Below are 21,544 nucleotides of genomic sequence, written 5' to 3'. Positions count from 1 at the left end.
ATAGGCACACACAGTACCAGGTCATCCTGAGTTTTTTTCTTTTTCAGACTTTAAAATAAAGTTTCTATCTTAAAAAAAAAAAAAGAAAGAAAGAAAGAAAAAGAAGAGAAAAAGGCATGTTTCTCAGCCCCAAGGTCAGTATAAATCCAAGGGGTAGGAGGAACTTTGGTAAATTCTGCCAGGGTTGTGTGTTCTGGGCATTAAATTAACATGGGTGGCAGGAAATCTGAATGGAGTGTTTTTTGAGCCAAGGCAGAAGCCCCTCTTGTCAAGAGGACCTCATGCCTGAGAATGAGAAAACAAATGTTAGAGGGCCTGGGAAGTGGAACAGAGTGTAGAGGATATGTTTTAGCTACCTACCATACCTTAGGTCCTGGATTTTATCTCCAGTATACATGATAGCCCAAGGCCAGCAGCAAGGAAATTCCATTAACAGTGGAAAGGTGCTTTGGTATCTCTTACAGGCTGTTTAAAAAAAAAAAAAAAAAAAACATAGAAAATTGGGCCAAGTTTTAGTAACCCAGCAGTGTGACGCGTGTACAAGGCCCTGGGTTTATTCACCTATGTGAAAGACAAAGAAATATAGAAAGGAAGGAAGGAAGGATAATTTGATCTGTATTCCTTTAATTTTTCTCGTTATGGTAATATGATGAAATATACTCTTAACAAAATTTAAAGTTGTTAATTATAAGCACAATGCTATGTAGCAGATCTCTAGAATGCGTTCATTTTGCATAATTGAGGCTTCTTGCCCACTGATTTTACAATTCCCCTTTCTAGTTGATTCCAGAAGTAACACTCCTTGTGATTTTGGAGAGAGGGGAGAAGGGCTGTTATGGAGTAGAGTTGGGCACAAACGGGGCAAATTATCTTGTGCAGCTGTGATATGCAGCCCAGTGCGTCTCTGATTAATACCATTTTAAGTCAGACCTTTCTTTACTAATGAGTTGAATACACGTGATTTCTTTTTACATTCCTTCCACCCCCAGCCCCGGAAGCGTTTTTTTCTTTTCTTTTCTTTTCTTTTCTTTTCTTTTCTTTTCTTTCTTTCTTTTTCTTTATATGCCTTGAAGGGTCGGCTCAAGTCAAGAGAACAGCTCACAATTAGGTGCTTATGATTTAAGTTTTCTCTCCGTTCCTTTTTTTTTTTTTTAAGCAGCTCATTAGATTCCCTTTCCTAGTTGATATTAATCTGAATGAGGAACACTGGCTGTGCCTTTAGGCTGCAGGGATAGGAAAATGAATTACGGGACCCTAAATCAACCTGGATACATGAGCACTTTTTCACATTAAGACTCCTAACAGGACTGCAGTTATATCAACAGTGGAGTTATACCATCTGTGAACCTGAAAAACAAATATCCAAATCACAGTCAAGAGTCTCCACTGACGATCACCATACAGATGCGCCGTTATTCATTTATGCTGTGGCAAATCAATCAATCCATTTTCCCAGCATTCTCCAACTTTATTGAACTCCCATCCCGCTGCAGGATACGCCCCTGAAGGAACTCTCCTTAAGAACACGTTTGGCCGTTGACAATCATGATTTGGCATAACAGTCCTGATAGCTTAGAACTAGAGGCCTCTTCTGGGAAGCAGCGGCAGCAGCAACAGTTTTTTTCCCGCCCTACTGGGCGCTCACTGCGGTGAGCACTGCACTTCGCAAGCCGCGGTGCAAGTCCCCGGGGAGGGGAGGGGCTAGTACACCCTAGATTCAGGCAGCCCTGGTCGGGTAGGCGCTCTCCGCGCTGCTACGGGCGGCCAAGGTAGGAGGTGCGCGGCGCCCTCCAGCAGGAGGTGAAGGACCCCCGCGGGGGCGGGACCTCGCTGCCCTGCCCTTCGCTGGGCTCCTCCCAGGCTTACCCCGCACCCCCCTCCACCACCGGTGCCTCCAGGCGCGCGCTCTCAGCCCCGCCCCGCCCGCTTGCGGCTAACTCGAGGCCGCGGGCACGCACAGCCGCACACGCGCTCACAGCCACGCCCCCGCGGGCACGCACAGCCGCACGCGCGCGCTCCCGAACGTCCCCGGGAGCCGAGCCAGCGCGAGCGGAGCCGGGCGCGCACGAGTGAAAAGGAGGCGGCGGCGGCTGCTGCTGCTGCTGCTGCTACTACTGCTGCTGCCAGCAACAGATCCCAGCGCCCGCAGCAGACCTGCTCTTCTGTTGGGCGGTTCCCACTCCCTCCCTGCTCATTTCAAACGAATTTATTACATTTGAGAAATCTTGCTTTTTTAAAAAAAATTTTATTCTCTCATGGCGCTGGCCCCAGGTCCGCGGGAGGTTTTCTCCACTTCAAGATGGGCTTTGCCATTTCCGTCTTGGACACCAATGGTGGCCTGATTGTCAGTTTTCTCCAGGCGTTTTTAAGGCTAGCAGGCGAGCGCTGCACGTAGGCGAGTCCCTCTCCTGAGCGGGTTGACTCATCTTCGTCCTTATTCGGGGGCAGAACCAGTGGCCTCGTGCTCCCCGTCCTCTTTGCAGAAGGGACCGCGTAGTCAGAGGCGGCTTGCCCCAAGGGTGAGATTCCTCCCGGGGTGAGCGGGTGTGTGTGCCCTCCCTGCCGGCGCCGGGAAAATGGAGGCTGTGATTGAGAAGGAATGCAGCGCGCTCGGAGGCCTCTTCCAGACCATAATCAGCGACATGAAGGTAGGACTCGGCTGCGGCACAGCACCCACCTCGCTGCGGGGCCTTGTGCCTCCCCCCGGGCCACCTGCACCTGCGGGAGCCCAGGTGCCACCTGCCTGCCCACCGCGGCTCTGGGAAATGCAGCCTGTCAGTGGACAGGCTGATTCTCTAGGGGGTGTCTGACGCTCCCTGCGCTCATTTCCCATTGTCCCTGGGGAGGAAAGAGGGCGGCTAAGCTCTCTCTTCCCTTGGGACCCAGGGCCCAGGACCCAAGTTTTCCATTGTCTGTCACTGGATGGGGAGAGCAACCCAAGGAGACTGAGCCTGGACAGACACCTGATTCCTCTGGCTACGGGAGGGGGGTCCCTGGCGATGAGGTGGGGAGGGAGTGCGGGTTCTTCTCCCCCTCCCTCCCACACACACCTGAGAAACGGGGGTGCCACCTTGACTCCTGGGGGAGGTGTCTGAGCAAATTAGCCTTCAATTAGGCTTTTCCAGTGCTGGGAGAGGGTGAATAAGCCTGCCTTCAGCCCTCCCAGGGACTCGGGGCAGAAGTTCCCAGGGCTGCCTTGCAGGGGCACCCCTTCTCCTAGCAGCTTTCTCCTAGGAAGGCTGCGTCCTGGCCCCCTAGACAACTGCCCCACCCCCTTACCCACACACCAACACTCTCACACTCCAGGTTTTCTTTTGAAGGATTGTGAAGATTTGCATGTATGGGGGGCGGGGAGCAAGACTAGGTTTTTTCTGCAAAGGGTGGGACTGGGGAATAACCTGATCCTCCGATGTGGATTTTCTGGTGCAAAGATAGACCAAAGCCCTGTGTTACTCATGCAAAGGAAATGCAACCAGCCACGAGCGTGATCTGTCTGGAGGTGGGAGTTGGGGGTCGAGGGTGTATATTTTTCTTGGCTTTAGCCCATCCCCAGTTTGTCTCAACAGATCCGGGGAGGTGGAGTTAAATTAAAAGCTCAGCTTCCAAAATGAGTGGGCAGGCTTGGAAAGCTGTGCAGCTAGTGGGTGTGGACAGCCCCTCTCCAGCCACCGCCTGGGCCTCAGGAGGACCTTTTGTCTATTGAGAATATAAGGTTGGGAGAGGGTTCCAGCCTTGGAGGTAGATTTTGGGCAGGAATGCTCAGCTGTCACAGCCTGCCTCCTTCATTTAGATCCAACTGCTGCCTGGCCCAGGGTGAACTTTACTGAGGTGCCTCCTCCCTGGTCTTGTCCATTTGGAAATGTTCAGGAGTTGGTGCCTTTTGTCAGAAATTGCCATTCGCATAGCATAATCTTCATGGAGACCGTGCTTAGTCAGGAATGCCTCTAATCCGGTTGTTTGGAATAAATGGACTGACTGTTCAAAGATAGGCCCTTTCATTCTTTTTCCCCCCAATCCTCACTGATTTGTTGAAGTGCTCTTTTAAGACTCCCCCTCCCCTTGGACTTTTAGGAGAAGGAGTTCTCCTTAACTCAAATTTTATACACTTTATAATCAAGCAAGATTCGGATAGAGAACAGAATACACCTGGTGTATTTTGTTCACCAGGAGGAAGAATTTTAGATAGACTGTCAAAACTGCCTATATCTTTTGGAGGACAAATATTTTTAGTCCTTCTGTAGTAAAAAGAAATCCAGAAACCTGACAGATCTGCCCACTGCAGTCCCAGTCCCAAAGTGTTTCCCCTCTCCTACCCCCACGCCCCCTTTGTTCCTTAACCCAGAATCCAGGCTCCGTTCTTCTTATTCATAGGTTTAAATCCAAAACCTCAGCAGGTAAATTCCCTGCAGGGTGGGCTTTCCTTCCTGCTTACCATCCCATGGCTGCCCTGAAGTATTCTGGTTGGGGATTTGTGGGTATTCAGGTAGCATGTTTTTCTCTCAGCAGGATTGTAGTTAAAAATAAAACTGTCTTTGAAAATGTCCTTTCAATGTTGGATCTATACTTTGTGGTTCTGAGTTCTTTCCCTTTGAATTTAGTGGGATTTATTCAACATCCTGTAGGAAGTCATTTATTTGAAAGATTGTCTTTTTAATTTGTTGTATTTTGGCAAAGATTTCAAAAGCAAGGTGGAGAGGAAGACTAAAACATGACCTGGTGCCTGCAGAATGTCATTCTTTTGGGGAGTAGAAGGATAAGGAAGAAAGGGGGTGTATCTGATACCCAAGATTGTTTAGGCAAGGCAATTGCTGAATATTTATAAGGAATTTTCTTAAAATGTTGTAGATTAGATGGCAATGACATTCTACAAGGCAATTAAAAATGTTGGTGTATAGAATAAATAGCGTATATGCATTTTATTGCCAACAATGGGAGTCAGTTTTTAATACCTGAGATGTGCTGACTTTCTAATGACCTGCTTATCTTCTTTTTCTTTTCTTTGAACTCCCATGCTGGGCTGTAATGTCCCTGGTCCCTTTTTTGTTTGCCTTTTAAGACAAGTGTAAATGTTGCCAACCCATTTAGAGTGCTATCTTGATAAAATTTTTAGATTTAATTTTCAGAAGTGATGTTGGGCTAGAATGAGTAAAGGGTAAGAAAAATGGTGTGGCTTTTTTTTTTTTTCCCCCCTTCAGTAGCAGTCAAAAATACAGGAAGGAAGTCAGTTTCCTCTTTGGAAAAAAAAAAAGTACAAAAATGAAATAATTTCAAGGCTTTAGCACCATCCATCTTCCAAAATCAAGTACCCTCAAGAGCTCAGGAAGATCCTTTCTGTTTTCTTCTCTCATTTCTTTGTATGGCCAAGTCTTGGGCTGGCTGTGTGTTTTATTCTTTTCAAGGAGAAAGGTGCTTAAGCAGCCCTTAGTTTCCTTCTTTTGGAATCTAGCTAAACAGCTGTCAAAGTAATTTATTGACTCCTTAAGAAGAGGAAACCTTGTACTTTTCCCCTTTCTTCCACCTTTTTGTAGTGGAGTTTACTAGTGGATTGTGGTGTGCAAAATCGTTGATTGGTTGCCTTTCCTTTTAGCCACATAAATCGACTCCTATAGTTGTGAGTTGGTCCCATAGGAAAGGAAAGGCAAGAGAATTCATGTAAGGAAGGGTCTGGAACCTGCTTGTTTGGGGGAATGTTATGTGTTTGTAAGTAACAATGTGGAAGGGCAATCACTAACTTCTGATGTTTTGCTTCAGAAGGTCAGGGAATCTCTTAAAAAGACTTTTTTTTCTTTTTCTTTTTCTGGAGAGAGCAGAACACCACTCCATCCTGTTCAGTGCCAGGGATTGGGCTCAGGCCCTAGAGTACAAGGCATGTACTTTACCAGCTGAGCCACTTCCCTGGTGCCTGGAATCTTCTTAAATTATCTGTCTATCCAGGTTGTGGGAAAGATGGACTCAGTACTGAAAAGCAGCACATTTATGCCATTATCTTTAAATTTTATTTATTTATTGTGGAGCTAGGACCTTAAGAATATTCAATTTTTACTTTTCCTGGCTGCTTTTTTACTTCAGGCAGAGAGGCAGACACACACACAGAGGAGTGGGGGGGTGGGGGGGTTGGGGAGTGGGACTGGGTGTGTGTGTGTGTGAGAGAGAGAGAGAGAGAAGCAGGCAGAAAGAGAGATTAATAGAGACAGACAGCACAGGAGCTTCTTATGGGACTGCATCAACTTCAGTATGGTGCTGGGACTCTCAAACCTGAACCTATCTCTCCGACCCAATACAGCTTTAAAAAAAATGAAGTAAAACTGTCATATAGGCACTTGACACGAAGCGCACAGACCAGCCTAAGAATACTGCTTCGAGCCCCTGGCTCCCCACCTGCGGGGGGTGGGGGTCGCTTCACAAGCAGTGAAGCAGGTCTGCAGGTGTCTGTTTTTCTCTCCCCCTTTCTGTCTTCCCCTCCTCTCTCCGTTTCTACCCTATCTAACAACAGCAATAACAGCAATAACAAAAATAAGGGCAACAGAATGGGAAAAAAAAAAAAAACTGTCATATAGCATTGTCTTTGCTTCAGTTGTACAACATAATATTTGATATTTAATTTTTTAAGAATACTTAGTTGATCCAGCATAGAATTCAGTGATGTCTAGGAGCTCTTAAGATCAGGAGACTGTCCAGACTTGAGAGCAGTTTACCTTGTGGATGCTTTTCTTTTAATAAATGATGAGTTAAAAAAAAAAACTGGACACTGAAACTAAATATTTTCTTTTGCTTTGTTGCTCAAGAATTAGCTTGTCTGGAGCTGAATTGGGCTTGATGTAGGGAGAACTTTGTACTTGGTTGGGAATTATGTTCAGGGTTACATAATATGACTGAGGGGAAAAAAACATCTAATCACACCTTGGATTCTCTACCTTTAGACTGGGGTGTCCTGTTACCAGCACCTGTGCTGAGCAGAACAGAGGCCTTGTTCTGTCTCTGCTGCCCCCACCTCTGTTTGCTACCAAGTATCCTCTCTTCTAAATTCTGCCTCAAATTAAAACTGCTAGAAGAACTTCTTGAATTCCATGGAAATCTTTTATGGTTTGAAGGCATGTCATCATATTTTCCCCTTCACTTATCATAAGATCAGGAATGTAGACAGTGGGTCCAGCAGTGGATAATGTGGATAATGGTTTCAAAGTTGTTTTTTTTCCCCCTTTACTGCTCTGGCTTTGGAATTTCTTGTCAGATGAAAGGTTCATTTCCTCAGTAAACACTGAGGGCCTGTGACTGTGGAAGGCCTTTTGCAAAACCATTGAGGAGCCAGATAGTAAGGGCTTCCCTCCCCCTTATGTTTTTTTTTTTTTTTAATTTGGTAATAGTTTACAAAATTATAACTTTTTGCAAAGACAGTTTGGTTGTCTCTTTTGCAAGTTCATATGCTTTAATTCTCTATATTCCACATACATTTCATTCATATGTGGAACAAGGCTTTCCTTTAAGTAACTGCTGTCCTATGGGTCTTAAGTGGATAATGTTAAGTACAAGATAGTGGGCAGGAAGGAAGGGTTTGCAGTCCAGTCTGAAGAAGGGGGTTAGTCTCTGTAGGACTTTCCTTTAACTTTTCAAAACATTTCAATCTGATAGAGACAGAGAGATAGAGAGTCAGAATGAAAAAGTTCACAGCACCAAAGCATCCTTCGATGTGGTGGGAGTTGGGCTCAAGCTGGCCCTTGTACATGGCAAAGCATCACACTATCCAAGTGAACTACTTCACCAGCCCAGAAAAGTCTTCTTTAGGAAGATAATGAAAACCCAGCCAAGGCATCTGTGTCATAGGTGACACACAAAGGCAGGACAAGCCAAGCCCTTGTAAAGTACAGATGGGCCCATGAGGGCTTTTCTTTTAGCAAATGACTGTTTGCCTAGAGTTGTGGTTTTTGTTTTCTTCTTTCTGTTTTGTTGGCATGTGGGAGAAGATGAAATAAAGATGACATAAAATTGGCACTGCTAGGAATGGGGACCTGCTTAGAGATTCAGGGTCTGTTCTATAAATTAGTCATTTGGTTTTCTGGGTGCCTAACTTGTCCACGTTTGCAGGCTTGAAAAGAAATACAAAATGTGGGGCTGGGTGGTGGCACACCTGGTTGAGCACACATGTTACAATGCACAAGGACCCAGTTTCAAGCCCCCAGACTCCGCCTGAAGGAGGAAAGCTTTGCAAGTGGTGAAGCAGGGCTGCAGGTATTTCTCTGTCTCTCTTCTTCTCTACCCCCTCCTTTTTTCTGGATTTCTGACTGTCTCTATCAAATAAATAAAGATAATTTAAAAATATTTTAAAAGAATTAAAGAAAAGAAATTCAGATTGCTCTTTTGTTCTCAGATTGAGAAATTGAAAATAAAAAATCCTTGATACACACTTAACCAAATTCCTTAGAACTTGTTGCTTGGTGCTATAGAGTTTTATGTTTATGAATGCCACAGTTAGTGACACCCTAAATAAAAAGAAAAGGTCACTTCTAGGTCATGGTTTGCAGAGAGCATATGGTAAGTGTGGATCTTGCCTGGTTCAGTTATCTCCCAGTTTTTAAAAAATATTTATTTGTTTATTTTCCCTTTTGTTGCCCTTGTTGCTTTAATTTTGTTGTTGTAGTTATTAATGTTGTTGTTATTGATGTCGTTGTTAGGACAGAGAGAAATGGAGAGAGGAGGGGAAGACAGGGGGAGAGAGAGAGAGAAACCTGCAGACTTGCTTCACCACCTGGCCTGTAAAGCGACTCCCCTGCAGGTGGGGAGCTGGGGGCTCGAATGAATCTGGGTCCTTAAGCTGGTCCTTGAGCTTTGCGCCACGTGTGCTTAACCCGCTGTGCTGTTGCCCAACTCCCTATCTCCCAGTTCTTAATGGGAGTAACCTTTACCTATTCTAGTATTCATGGAGCACCAGCTACATGTATATACCAGGCTCAGTGCTTCTAATCTCAGCAAGTTACAGAATTTCCAGTGAAATTTGCATTTCAGAAAAACAGTGAATAATTGTTACTGTATTAGTGTTTTCTCTGTATACTGTCTCCTTGGCTGCTGATCACTAAGCCTTTGAACTCTTCTTTAGGTCTTACTGTTAAGGAAAAGGAAAAAGCAAATATGCCATTTGTATATTTGGCTAACTCAATGAGTTTATTCAAGTGTAGGGTAAAAAAGGTTAAAACTACTGATCCATCAGATTCTTTTATCTGTAATTTTCATCTCAACTTTTTCCATCTTGCTGAAATGGATGAAGGCTGGCAACATGCTTTATGTAGTGAGACCATTTAGATGTTCAAATTGGGCATGGAAGAATGAGATCATTTTGAGTTTGCCATCTCTTCTTGGGACTGCCTCAGGATATTTACCTCTAAAACCCATACACCTCTGTAAAAAACAAAGAAATACCTATTCATCCAAATAAGCAAGAACCAAAAAAACAAATTCAGCTGTCTAGGACATTAGACAAGAACTGTTTGGGACTCCTTAAAGGGAACTAACTGATGCCATAAGCACTTTAACTTAGATTTACAGATTACACTCTTGATATGCCCTTACTAAGTAGCAAATCAGAGAGACAAATGGAATAAATTAATTGGCTGAACATTAGGAAGCCCATTGCATTTGATTACTGGGTTTCTTTCTTGAATTAGTTGGAGGTTATGAAGGTTTCAGCTGAGTGTATGTTCAGTGCACAAAGTAAAATAGCCACCAAGGCAAAAACAAAACTCACGCTGTATCTATGCTAAAGTAGCTCACCCATTTGTTATCAGTGTTTCCCACAGGAAGAACCTGGCATGAGGCTATGAGCATTCTAATTTATGATGTTTTGGTGTGTCTGCCACCTGTTACAGGTTAGGGGCCCAGTATTTATTGTATGTGGTCACCAGGGGCAGGAAGTAACTTGGTGAGAACCTTCTATTTGCCAGGTATTATGTCTATTTTTGATATGAGAAAGGTTTGAGGAGGTTAATTGGTTATCTAAGACCATGGAGAGGTGGGATGGTATTCAGACCTTGGTCTATTTGATTCTAAAACTGGAGTTCTTTAAAGCATGCCTTAGGTGTGTGTGTGTTTGTGTATGTGTGTATGAGTTTTACTTCCAGAAAAATAACATTTCAGTGCCCCCACCCCCCAGCACTGATCAGTTCTAATTTATGAAGCTGGTTCTTGGATCCTTAGGCATGAGTCTCTTTGCATAACCATTATGCTATCTACTCTCTAGTGACCTAATTCTTCAGCAAGCTCTAAGAAGCAATCATGGTTTTGTTTCTATGCATTTAACCCAGAGATACTCCAGAGGTTTGAGCTGAGTTGAGACCTATTTTGGGGGTGGGTGGCTCCCATCTGACTGCCACTTTTGTGGAAACCAATTAATTTATGAGTTATTGACTAATTTGTGGCTTCCTCTTTTCTCTCACTTACCGATCTCCTTTAATAATCTGGCACTTCCCTTTCCTTTTCTTCCTCTCAGTGTACAGAGGAGAAAGAAGACTTTGGGACCAGAGTCTTGCTAGTCAGGTCACCTTCAGCGTTAGCTCCTGTTCTTGACCCCACATGTGAGCTTCTCCATAACTGCTCATGAGGCTGCTTTTGTATTGGTCCCTGAGGCTAGGTGACTTTGCAGCCCTTGAAGTCTGCCCTCTCCCCATTTATATGAACGAAAAAAGTTTAACCAAAGTTCAAATGATTCCTCAAAGATAATGCTTTACCTTGAACTCATTGTGTATCCAGTGTGCAACTTTCTTATGAAAGAGCTTTCTGTATTTAGCTATGTCCCAGCACCCCTCCAGTTGGGGTTGAGTTGGTAGAACCATTACAAGTATGCATCTGGGCAAGTTGAAGAAAAACTTCCTGTGTTCATTCTTGGCATATACCACTTTGGTTAGAGTTTCTAAGTGGTCTTTTCTTTACCTGTTACCACTTAAGTGGGTGAAAAAAGTCAGAGTGCCATGTGTGTGTCTTTATTTGATTTCTTCCTCTTGAAGAATTTGGACAGCAGCAATAGTACTAGCTTGCTCAATTTCAGCAGCTTGCTGAGTCCAAAAAATGGACAGCAGGTTTTGCCTATCTCCTGTGCTTGACCCCTCCCACATGTCAGGGATTTTCCAAGGGGGTCTGGCTAGTAAAGGGAGTCCTGAGTTAGTGTCTCTCTTACTAGAATGTGCATAGTGATGAGGGAAAAGTCCATTGGGTTCTCAGAGAACTCCCAAGAGACGAAGACAGAGAATCAGAATATCACTCTGCCATATTCGGTACTAGGGATTGATTTGGGGCTTCATGTATGCCAGTCTGGCACCTTACCAGTGGTGTGAGATCCTGGTCTGCCCCCAATGTTTAAACATATGTCCTGGGTATTAGGATTTTTTTTTTCAGTTTCTGTTATATTTGATAGGACAGAAAGAAATTGAGAGGTGAGGGAGGGATAGAGAAAGAGAAAGATAGACATCTGCTCACCTCTCTTGTTTTTCCTGTTTTCTTTTTATTTAATTAACTTATTTATTTTGGGGGGGATTAATTTATAGTCAACAGTAAATACAATAGTTTGTACATGCATAATATTTCTCAGTTTTCCACACAACAATACAACACCCACCAGGTCCTCTGCCATCCTGTTCTAGGACCTGAACCCTGCCCTCACCACCCCAGAGTCTTTTACTTTGATGCAATACATCAACTCCACCAACCCCAGTCCAAGTGTTCACCTCTCTTGAAGCATGCCCCCTGCAGGTGGCTTGAACTTGGTAATGTGGGTACTCAACTGGGTGTGATACCACCCAGTCCTGGTATTAGGATTTTAAAGAGTAGTAATTACCCCCAGTAATTCTGATGTGTAGCCAGACTTGGGAGTCATTGAGTTTTATACAATCTTAGTACCCTCAAAGTGTTTTTCTCAACCTTACCGAAGTTTGAATAAAAACTATGAATATATTTAGCACTACTAAACTGGATACCCAAAAGAACATTTTGTTTAGCACTTACTTCATGTTACTTTCGTATTCAACCCTCAACAAGAGGGAAGTTATTATTCCTCCCCACTCCCATTGTACAGAAAAGAAATATCAAGGCTAAACACCACCAGAGCAGTGACTCAAAGAGTAGGGTGCAGGAGTTGAAAGTGTGTGGTCTCAGGTTTGATTTCTGGCATCACACATGACAAAACAAAGAGCTGTTCTTTCTTTACTCATAAAAATAATAAATAAATCTTATGAAAGTACAAGGAAAGTGAGGCTCAGGAAATCTGAGTAATTTGCCCAGAGCCATAGAACTAGGAAATAGTAGGTCCAGCTTCAAAGCCCCAGGGCAACCACATAAGCATGTCAAAACAGTAGGTTGAAGTAATGTCACAGGTAAATACAAGCTATCTGGCTTGCTGAAAAAGGGAGGTAACTTTCTGTTGGGGCTCTGGAGGAGAAAGCTAGGCAAAAAGGTCAGGGAGGGTCTGGTAAGAGGGACAAACAGAATGAGGAGCACAGGACATGTCTAAAGAAGCCAGGAAATTCAGATGGCAAAAATTTGTGTATTTTACCACAATTACCTTTTTCAAACTATGATGAAACATTAAATTGAAGTGTAAAACAAAGCAAATCTTTAGGCTACTTTGTTGTTTGTAATTTCTCTAAAATAGTCCTGTGCAGTAAGGCTTTCTACAGTAATGGAAATTGTCAAGTACACTAATCACTAGGCACACGTTGACTATCACATTTTAGTTAGACCAAGAAACTGGATTTTTAAATTTGGATTTGAGTAAATTTAGATAGCCATTTGTAGCTAGTGACTACTAACATTGGACCATACATATCTGTAACGTAGCAGCTAAGTAAAAATAGTGTTTGCTTTGCAGTGCGACTTACTACCTGCTCCTCCGTTTTATCATTACTTCTAAACTGTTGAGAAATTCTCGAGCTGCTGATAATCTTAGTCATAGGGATCTGGTTTTAAATTCTCTAGGCAAGTTTCTTAATCTCTTTGAACTATAGTTTCTTCTCCTGAAAAGTGAGTCTCCTAAAGTACCCACTTGCAGGGCTCATGTGAGAATTCTGAAATGAACTCATGTCTGTGGAGGATTTCCACACCGCTTGACACATATGTTCTTAAATGTTGACTGCTGTTAGTGTTCTGTCTTAAGAGATTTGGGGATGGAGAACTCTGAAGTCTTCAAATCAGTGTGGTGATTATTTTCACTGCTTAGAGTAAACATGACCACCCCCACCCTCTTACCCAGCTAGATTTAGAGCTTGCTGTGAAGTTGTCAGAAATAGAGAAGTTGAGGTTTTTCTTCTCTCTCTCTGGCTCTCTCTAAGTCAGTCATGCTTGAGTTCATTATAACCTCATCTGGCTCAGCAGTGTCTATTTGCATTTCTCTATTTGCAACCCCCATTGCCCGTATATAAAGGGAAGAGGAGGGCTGGGTGACTGACTGGGTTTTTCAGGACATCTATTTTTGTGCTAAAGAAAATCATTAAGCGATGTCAGGATTGAGAAAAGGGTAGGAGAGTTGCTTTATAAGGACCATCCTTTTCTGCCTCCATTGTTGGAGTATTTCTTCTTTGCCTGGTGTGTTCATCAGGCAAATAGGCCTCATTTTCCTGTACCCTGCTCTGTAGCAACAGTTTGGTACTAAGCTTTAGTCATTTTCCAATATTTGCACATATTTATATTCTTCCTGCCTGCTGGCTGTGGTGCTCCTGCCATAACCTTGCATCAAACAAGGCCTCTGTGACTTGGCTCTAGCTGAGTGGTCCACTGTATGCTCCTTGACTGAATTTCCTGGCTTCTTTAGACATGTCCTGTGCTCCTCATTCTGTTTGTCTCTCTTACCAGACCCTCCCTGACCTTTTTGCCTAGCTTTCTCCTCCAGAGCCCCAACAGAAAGTTACCTCCCTTTTTCAGCAAGCCTGATAGCTTGTATTTACCTGTGACATTACTTCAACCTACTGTTTTGACATGCTTATGTGGTTGCCCTGGGGCTTTGAAGCTGGACCTACTATTTCCTAGTTCTATGGCTCTGGGCAAATTACTCAGATTTCCTGAGCCTCACTTTCCTTGTACTTTCATAAGATTTATTTATTATTTTTATGAGTAAAGAAAGAACAGCTCTTTGTTTTGTCATGTGTGATGCCAGAAATCAAACCTGAGACCACACACTTTCAACTCCTGCACCCTACTCTTTGAGTCACTGCTCTGGTGGTGTTTAGCCTTGATATTTCTTTTCTGTACAATGGGAGTGGGGAGGAATAATAACTTCCCTCTTGTTGAGGGTTGAATATGAAAGTATACAAGAAAGCAACATGAAGTAAGTGTTCTTTACCTGCCAGAGTTACTGTGGTAATTCCTAGCAGTGTCTTGCAGATATTGGCACTCAGATGTTTCAGAAAACACAAGAAACCTTTGTCTTCCCTTGACAATGCACTAGAAGCAAGAGTAAAATGTTTTTCAACATAATAATAGAGAGAACATAATATTTAACAAATATGATGACTTTTCTGCTATGTGCTGTTGCTGCAGGCAGAGGAGCTATGCCTGTGGCAGCCACAGACCTTGCTGTGAAGTTATTCACTGTTGACTGGGAATGAACAGATCATTACAGAAGGATGCTAGGATTTGTGAGAACCTTGGGAAAGGTATCTGGTTCCTGTTGGGGTGGGAAGACAGTAAGGAAACTCTTGTAGTACAAGTGGTACCCAAACTGAGAGCTCAGTTTTATTTCACTTTTTTGAATTGCATTTATATGTCACAGTCAGGCACTGTTCTAAGAGTTTTTAAAATAGACATAACTTAAAAAAAAAACCAAATTGACATTTTACTGTTTTCTTAAAATTTTTAAGTTAAAATATAATTGAAATAGGTTGTTATGTTAGCTTCAGGTGCACAACCACCAAAATGACTCAATTACAAAGACTCCCAATTCTCCCAGCAACCTGGCACAGTTATGACAATGATTCTCATGTTACGGAAAAGGAAAACTAAGGTGCATAGAGGGTAGACCATTTGCCCAGTTCACGAGTGTATTGAGAGACATAGCTGGGACTTGAACCCAGCCAGTCTGGTTCCAGAGTCTGACCTCTTATCTACCTGGTTGGGCTGTCTCTCAAGGTTTGTTGTTTGTGGATTTTCTTTTCAGATTCTGGAATGGGTGTATTTCACCGATCAGTTTGATGATTTTTTTTGTCTTTACCTTTGGGACTCGTGATGAACCAGATATAAACATAAAACTCTAGAGTCTTCCCTGAACTGCTTCTCGAGGGGCCTTATCCTTTTTAAAGAGGAGTTTGACCTAGCTATAGAAATGAAGTTGTTGGGAGAGAGCCTCTTGAGTTTTCAGCAGAAGGAAATGTGTTCAGAGTGGGTAGGTGCTGGACCTCAGAGGATCTGACATAGTCAAGATGACAGTCATGTGCCATGTGCTTACTTTGCTGTGGAAGTCAACATTACCCCAGTGGTAGCTCTGCACCTCCTGTGTAGAACAGGAAGGGAGGAGGGGAAGATATGTGCTATGGGGAAGTGTGGGAAGGCTTTGGAGAGTTTGACTTCTGAGGCCTGGCTTGCCAGTGTCCTGCAGCTGAGCTGAGCGTTAACCATTAAGGAAGTCTTTGAGTTTTGTTGAATAGTTGCTCTTTGTTTTGAAGTGATTGTTTACTGAACCTTCAAAGCCAGCTATCCAGCAGGATGTGATCTGAATAATTGGATGAGGCCCCCCAATAGGAAGCAAGTAGTGGGGAGCAGAGCCAGGAGTAGCTGGTCGCCAAACCTTGGGCTCTGAGCACTTGGAAGCCTGACAAACCTCTTGAGAGAGCAGAGTTATCTTGCCACCAACACTAGACCTAGACCAAGAGCCAGGGTCCCCTGAAACCTGGCCTCTTTGATGTCATTGAGCTGGCCTTAATTGGGGACACCCTAATTAAGTCACCAAAGAGGAAAGTTTTCTCCTAAAAATACATTATTAGCAAAATGTTTTGAGAGCATTTCATAAGGGATTACTTCTAAAGATTATGTAAGTTATGTAAAGTTAATGAAAGAAAAATTCAGAAAATTCAGTGAAGTGGGGAGGGGAAAATGCCCACAAATACTTAGTTACAAAGTAGGTTATGGGGTGTTGGAGAAGTAGCTGACTGAGCAGGTGTCTACCTTGACCTACACACAGCCCAGCTTGGACCCTAGGTCCATCACATGGGGAGTGCTGTTGTGGCTCTGGGGACAGCTCAGTCCTGCTCTTCACTGTTACCTTTCTGTCTTTCACTCTGTATCTGAATGAACAAGATAGTCCAGACTGATGATGTCAGGCATGCACAAGGTCCCTGTGACTTGAAAAAGTAGTGGGTTATAGCACACACATTTTAAACAAAAATTCATGTGGCCTGTCCTGTGCTAGAAAGTTTTCTTCACTTTATTTTTTACTTATGCTGCTATTGTGTATGTGCAATTACAAGCCAAGTGAGTTTAAATGGCTGTGTGGTGTTTCATTGTTTTGTTTATCTGTAGTTTTGGGTGTTTTTTTTTTGTTGTTGTGTTTTATTTTTTTGCTTCCAGGGTTATCACTGGGGTTTGGTGTGACCATTTTTTCCCCTTTTCCTCCTTATTTTATTGGATAGGACAGAGAGAAATTGAGTGAGGAGTTAGGCAGAGAGAAAGATGCAGACCGGCTTCACCACAGGAGGTGGAGGCTCAAACCTGGGTCCTTGTGTATAGTACTATGTGTGGCTTAACCAGGTACGCCACTGCCCAGGCCTCCCTGTAGTTATTTAGTTGACATGTATTTGAGGATCTACTATCTTCCCAGTTGTTTTAAGCAATGGGGATAGAGAGTAAAACGGACATACACTTTAGCTGTCTTGGAACTACTGACCATGTCAGTTCTCATGTATATTAGAAAGATGGATGTATATTAGAAAGATGGTTTGCAATGGACAAAATAAAGCAGGGGCAGTGTTGCTGCAGTTTTTAAATAGGTTAGGGATGGCCTCACAGAGACGGGGACTTCTGTACATCAGTTTATGAAGTATGAAGCTATCAGTGGGAATATGTTCCAGGCACAGGAAGATCATGTGCAAAGGGCCTGAGGTGGGAGCCAACTCCATACTGATTGACATTTAGGCTAATCCAGTTTCTCTGCAATGTATAAGCAACATTGCAATGAATATATTCATTGTGGCTAGGCAGTGATTTTCCCTTGTTGCTGTCCTTGAATGATTTAGGGTTAGGAGCCCTCTAGGGCTTTGTACACTCACTGTAAAATGCCTCCTGGAAAGTATGTTCTGGTTCATCTACTGTGTGTGTGAGTACTCATTCCCAGGATTATTTTTAGATGAGCTAGACCTAGACACTGGTGCTGAAAAGATGCTGAGGTCATAGTTTCCAAGACCTCAGAGGGATGTGGCCTCTGATGGAATACGCTGACATAGGTGATTTCAGGAACTTGAGTGTGCTCTAAGGAGTGTGTAACTGCAGGTGTCTGCCCTCCTCCACAGTGTGTAGATCTGTGGTGGGGCTCAGGCAGGAGCAGTCTTAGGAACCATCCCATATGAACCTCTGGTCAGTCATGTTGGGATTGCTCCAAGAGGATATGGAAGGAGGAGGGGGTTACCCTGGGGCTCCCTGAGCAGTCACAAGCTTCCTCAGTGGCTCTGAGCATGAGGCCTCTTATCACTACATGACTTACACCCTGTTCAGTGCATGTACATGGTAGGTTCTCATTAATTGTCTGAGTCAGGGTAGCTGGTGTTGTGTGTTGACTCATTGAAACAGCACTTGCAGCATTTATTGAGCTCTGTGCATGTCAAACACTTGCAGTATTTCATTCACTCTTGTTGTCCTTTGAGGTAAGGACTAGGACTAGGTAAGGACTATCATTTGTTGCTGAAAACAGGCTGGCTGTGTAATTTTGGCCACCCAGCGGATAGATCTGAAGTTGGGCAGTCTGACTCTAGACCCAGCTTTTTAAGCATAAGACTATTTACTACCATTCAGACTGGGGAATAAAGTCTGACCTACATCTGGGCCCATCAGGGCCTTCTGCTTAGATAGGAAGAATGATAGTCAGTGGAAAGTCAGTTAAAGACAACAGTCTCTTGGAGTCAGGGGTGATGCACTTGGTTGAGCGCACATTATGGGAGAAAGCTTCATGAGCAGTGAAGCAGGGCTGCAGGTGTCCCTTTCTTTCTCCCACTCTGTCTGCCCCTTCCATCTCAATTTCTGTCTCTATCCAATAAATAAATAAAATGTTTATAAAAATTAAGAACACACTCAGTTATACCTGTTATTATTGATGCCCAAGTTTCATCCCTAGTAGCACCTGGAGTTTGTAGAGGAAGCACTCTCCAGTGGAAGAGGAAATGTGTTCAGTGAAAAATGATGGAGTTCATGAAGTGTGGTAAGGCCATTGCTTCCCAGTGTGGATTTGACAGGACTGTCACTTGGCCTTGTTTCCAGAGAGTTTGCAATTTAATAAGGCGCATGGTGATGGGAAAGATAGCATAGTGGTTTTGCAGAGACACTCTCACTCCTGAGGCTCCGAAGTCTCAGGTTCAGTCCCCCACACCACCATAAACCAGAGGTAAGTAGTGCTCTGGTAAAAAAAAAAATAATAATAATAAACAAAAACACAAAACAAATACACAAAAAAACAAGCAAGCATGGGGTAAACACAGAGGTACTCATTTATAGGAACAAAAGTCCAAGCACATGCATGGTCTACTGTAGGGTTATGGGTGTTCTTGGGAGTGTTGGAGAACCACTGTCCTGCCACACCCTATAAAAGGAACTAATCCTATGATTGAGATGGATCAAGTGGCAGAGCACTGAACTTACCTGCCTGAGGTTCCTAATTTCATCCCCAGCACTAGTTCCCTTTCTATCACATGTGAGTCTCCCACACACACACATTCTCATGTAACAAATATTTTAAAATCAGAATTGATCCTTAAAATGCAAAAGCAGTTTTGTAATTGAGTGGAGGCAAGTGAGGGGTGGTCACTTCCAGGAAAAAGAGGTGTATGAGGTGTTGGCATGCAAACATGAAATAATAGTAGTAATACTTAATCTGCTTATAGGGTATGCAGTAAGTTTAATACCTTGTGGACATTAAAAGCAGGAATAAACAAATAATAAGCAAATGGAGCTGAAGCTTTGGACTCTAGAGCAGGACAAAGATTAGAGGGGTAAATGTGTCTATATTCTGGGGAAGGCTAAAATGAACACAAACATTTGTTAGCACACAGATAAGAGCAGCTAGCTCCTGTGTTAGGTGGGCAGATACTGAGTTGTGAGGTCCCCAGTTGTGGAGAAGCAGTAAGTCTTAGGTGACCCCAGGAAACAATTAGTGAAATAAAGTGAAATAAAGATGAGAGCAGACCCTTCCCCAACTTTAAACAAATTGCTTAACCACATGTGTGCCTCATTCTTCCATGGAGAAAAGGGAAATATTAAATGTTGATTCTGCCAGCTGCCCTCCCAGAATTGTGCAAGCTGTTTTTACTTTCTTAAGAGCTTGTTTGGAGGTTCTAGCAGGGGAATGCAGCTACTCATATACCCTTAACTGAAGACCGGTCTGTCTCTATTCGGGGAAGGCAGTCCTCTTTGACTGAGCGCGCAGCTTTGGGAGGGACACACATGGAGCGGTGAGGGAGGAAGGGGACACCCGCCTAGCCAGCCAGATCAGCCGAATCAACCCTGGCGATCAATGGGGTGACAGATGTCACAGCCAGAGCGCCCTCACATCCCTTTTTTACTTTCTTAAGGTGCTCTATGTATAAGCTGATATTCCTATTATTTTATTATTTATTTTCCCTTTTGTTGCCCTTGTTGTTGTAGTTATTATCGTTGTTGATGATGATGTCATCGTTGTTGGATAGGACAGAAAGAAATGGAGAGAGGAGGGGAAGACAGAAGGGGAGAGAAAGAGAGACACCTGCAGACCTGCTTCACCACTTGTGAAGTGACCCCGTGCAGGTGGGGAGCCAGGGGCTTGAACCAGGATCCTTATGCCGGTCCTTGCACTTTGTGCCACCTGTGCTTAACCCACTGCGCTATAGCCCAACTCCCTTAAGCTGATATTCTTACTGGTGATCATGAAAGAAACTTGGACTCCAGATGACGAATTTTTGCTTTTGCAAGCTTGCTTGTCCAACTGTCATTTGGTGGCCAGGAAAGCAATGATTACACACCCTCTCTTTGTGAGAGGGGCTAGCTGAAAGAATCATGAGAGTAAAAATTGGGGCAGGGGATGAGTTGCTCTTAGGAAATAGGAGAGGAGAGAGCAAGGGACACACCTGTTTTACAGAAGTCTGTTGGACCAGAAACCTAACTGCAGTTGTAAAACCTCCCCCAAAGGTGCCAGTGACTTTATGATATCACGACCAGGAACTCCCAATAGACCTTTCCATGATGGCCCTGTAGCCACATGAGGCTGTGGAGCATTTGAAGGATAACTAGCTGGACTGAGGAACTGAATTTCAAAGTTTCATTTAGTTGTAAGTCATTTATGTAAACCAATGTGGCTAGGGGCTGCTGTCCTATTGAATGGCTCAGGATAGACAGAGAATGCTTGTCGATAGAAAAGAATTAGGCACTGAGGCTTTGAAAATGCAGTTGAAATTATTAAAAACAAACAAACAAAAACAACTTCAAGTGGAACTACCCACTTGTCAGAAAACAAGACATTCAGAGTCTGGAACCTCATAACGTAGAAGTGAAAAAAACAATATCCTTGCTGTCGCTAGGGTGTGATGGTGACAGATGGGAGCAGTGTGAGAGGGGAGGATGGATGGAGGGGGCACCTTTTGTGGTTAAATGTTTTTCATAGAAGCATATTTATTACTTGGTGAGCTTGGGCAAGTGGCTGAGGGTGGGCGTACAAGGAAGCAACCATTGATTATCCTCAAGGCTGTCATCCACTTGATGGACAGGGATAATTAGTGGATTAGGCAAGCCCCAATCAGAGAATAAAAGCTCAGGGATGGCTTTTATGATGGATGGGCTTACTCAGTGCCTTTCATCTGAAGATCTTAGGAGCCCTTCATCTTGCAGGACAGGGTGGGGAAGGGTGATTTGGGGGACAAAGACGTGACAGGCAGCTTTTCATGGCCCTGTCCTTCATCCTGCACACCCGCATTGGAAGCTCAGACTTGAAAAATGAAGGAGTCCAGATTTGCTTCTGTTTAGGTCAGAAAGTGCCTGGTTCCTCATGATGCTTTGTTTCTCATTCTTCTGAAGTCTGAGTTCACCAAAGGGTGTACCTCCAAGGAGGAGGGGAGGGGTGCTGTCAGCCATACCTGTTACACTCACCCCCATGAGGGTCAGGCCTAGGGAGGGGCAGCAGTAGCTTGTAGAGATGCTCTGTCCTTCTGTTAGCAGGCCTGTTCCGGTGTCCATAGTAAATCTGTAAATGAGAAAAAACGCTCCCAACATCATCTCATGAATGTCAGCATCTCTGATGTATACTTGGCCTTTCCCTATATAAAGCCCCCCCCCCTTTACTGGAGAGTTAATGGTTTCTAATATAGTTATTGACACATAGATATAACCTCATCTCCCCATAATAGGA

General features: G+C 43.7%; 1 protein-coding gene across 10 annotated transcripts in view; it reads left to right on the top strand.

The window, feature by feature from the left end:
• The first annotated feature begins 2,000 nt into the window (after positions 1-2,000).
• The window catches only part of MTSS1 (MTSS I-BAR domain containing 1), a 214,097-nt gene continuing 194,553 nt past the window's right edge, over positions 2,001-21,544 (top strand). For 3 of the 10 annotated variants that reach the window (XM_007520794.3, XM_060195305.1, XM_060195329.1), the window contains exon 1: positions 2,008-2,648. In XM_007520794.3, the coding sequence (XP_007520856.1) occupies positions 2,577-2,648 (72 nt within the window). In that variant the 5' untranslated portion in view covers positions 2,008-2,576. Of the gene's footprint in view, positions 2,649-21,544 lie in introns of all 10 variants that reach the window. The other 7 variants (XM_007520792.3, XM_060195302.1, XM_060195336.1 and 4 more) reach the window with 5 other exon arrangements.

The sequence above is a fragment of the Erinaceus europaeus genome, chromosome 1 (assembly GCF_950295315.1).
Source record: "Erinaceus europaeus chromosome 1, mEriEur2.1, whole genome shotgun sequence".
Classification (NCBI taxonomy): Eukaryota; Metazoa; Chordata; class Mammalia; order Eulipotyphla; family Erinaceidae; genus Erinaceus; species Erinaceus europaeus.
This window is presented reverse-complemented; position numbering and strand designations above follow the sequence as displayed.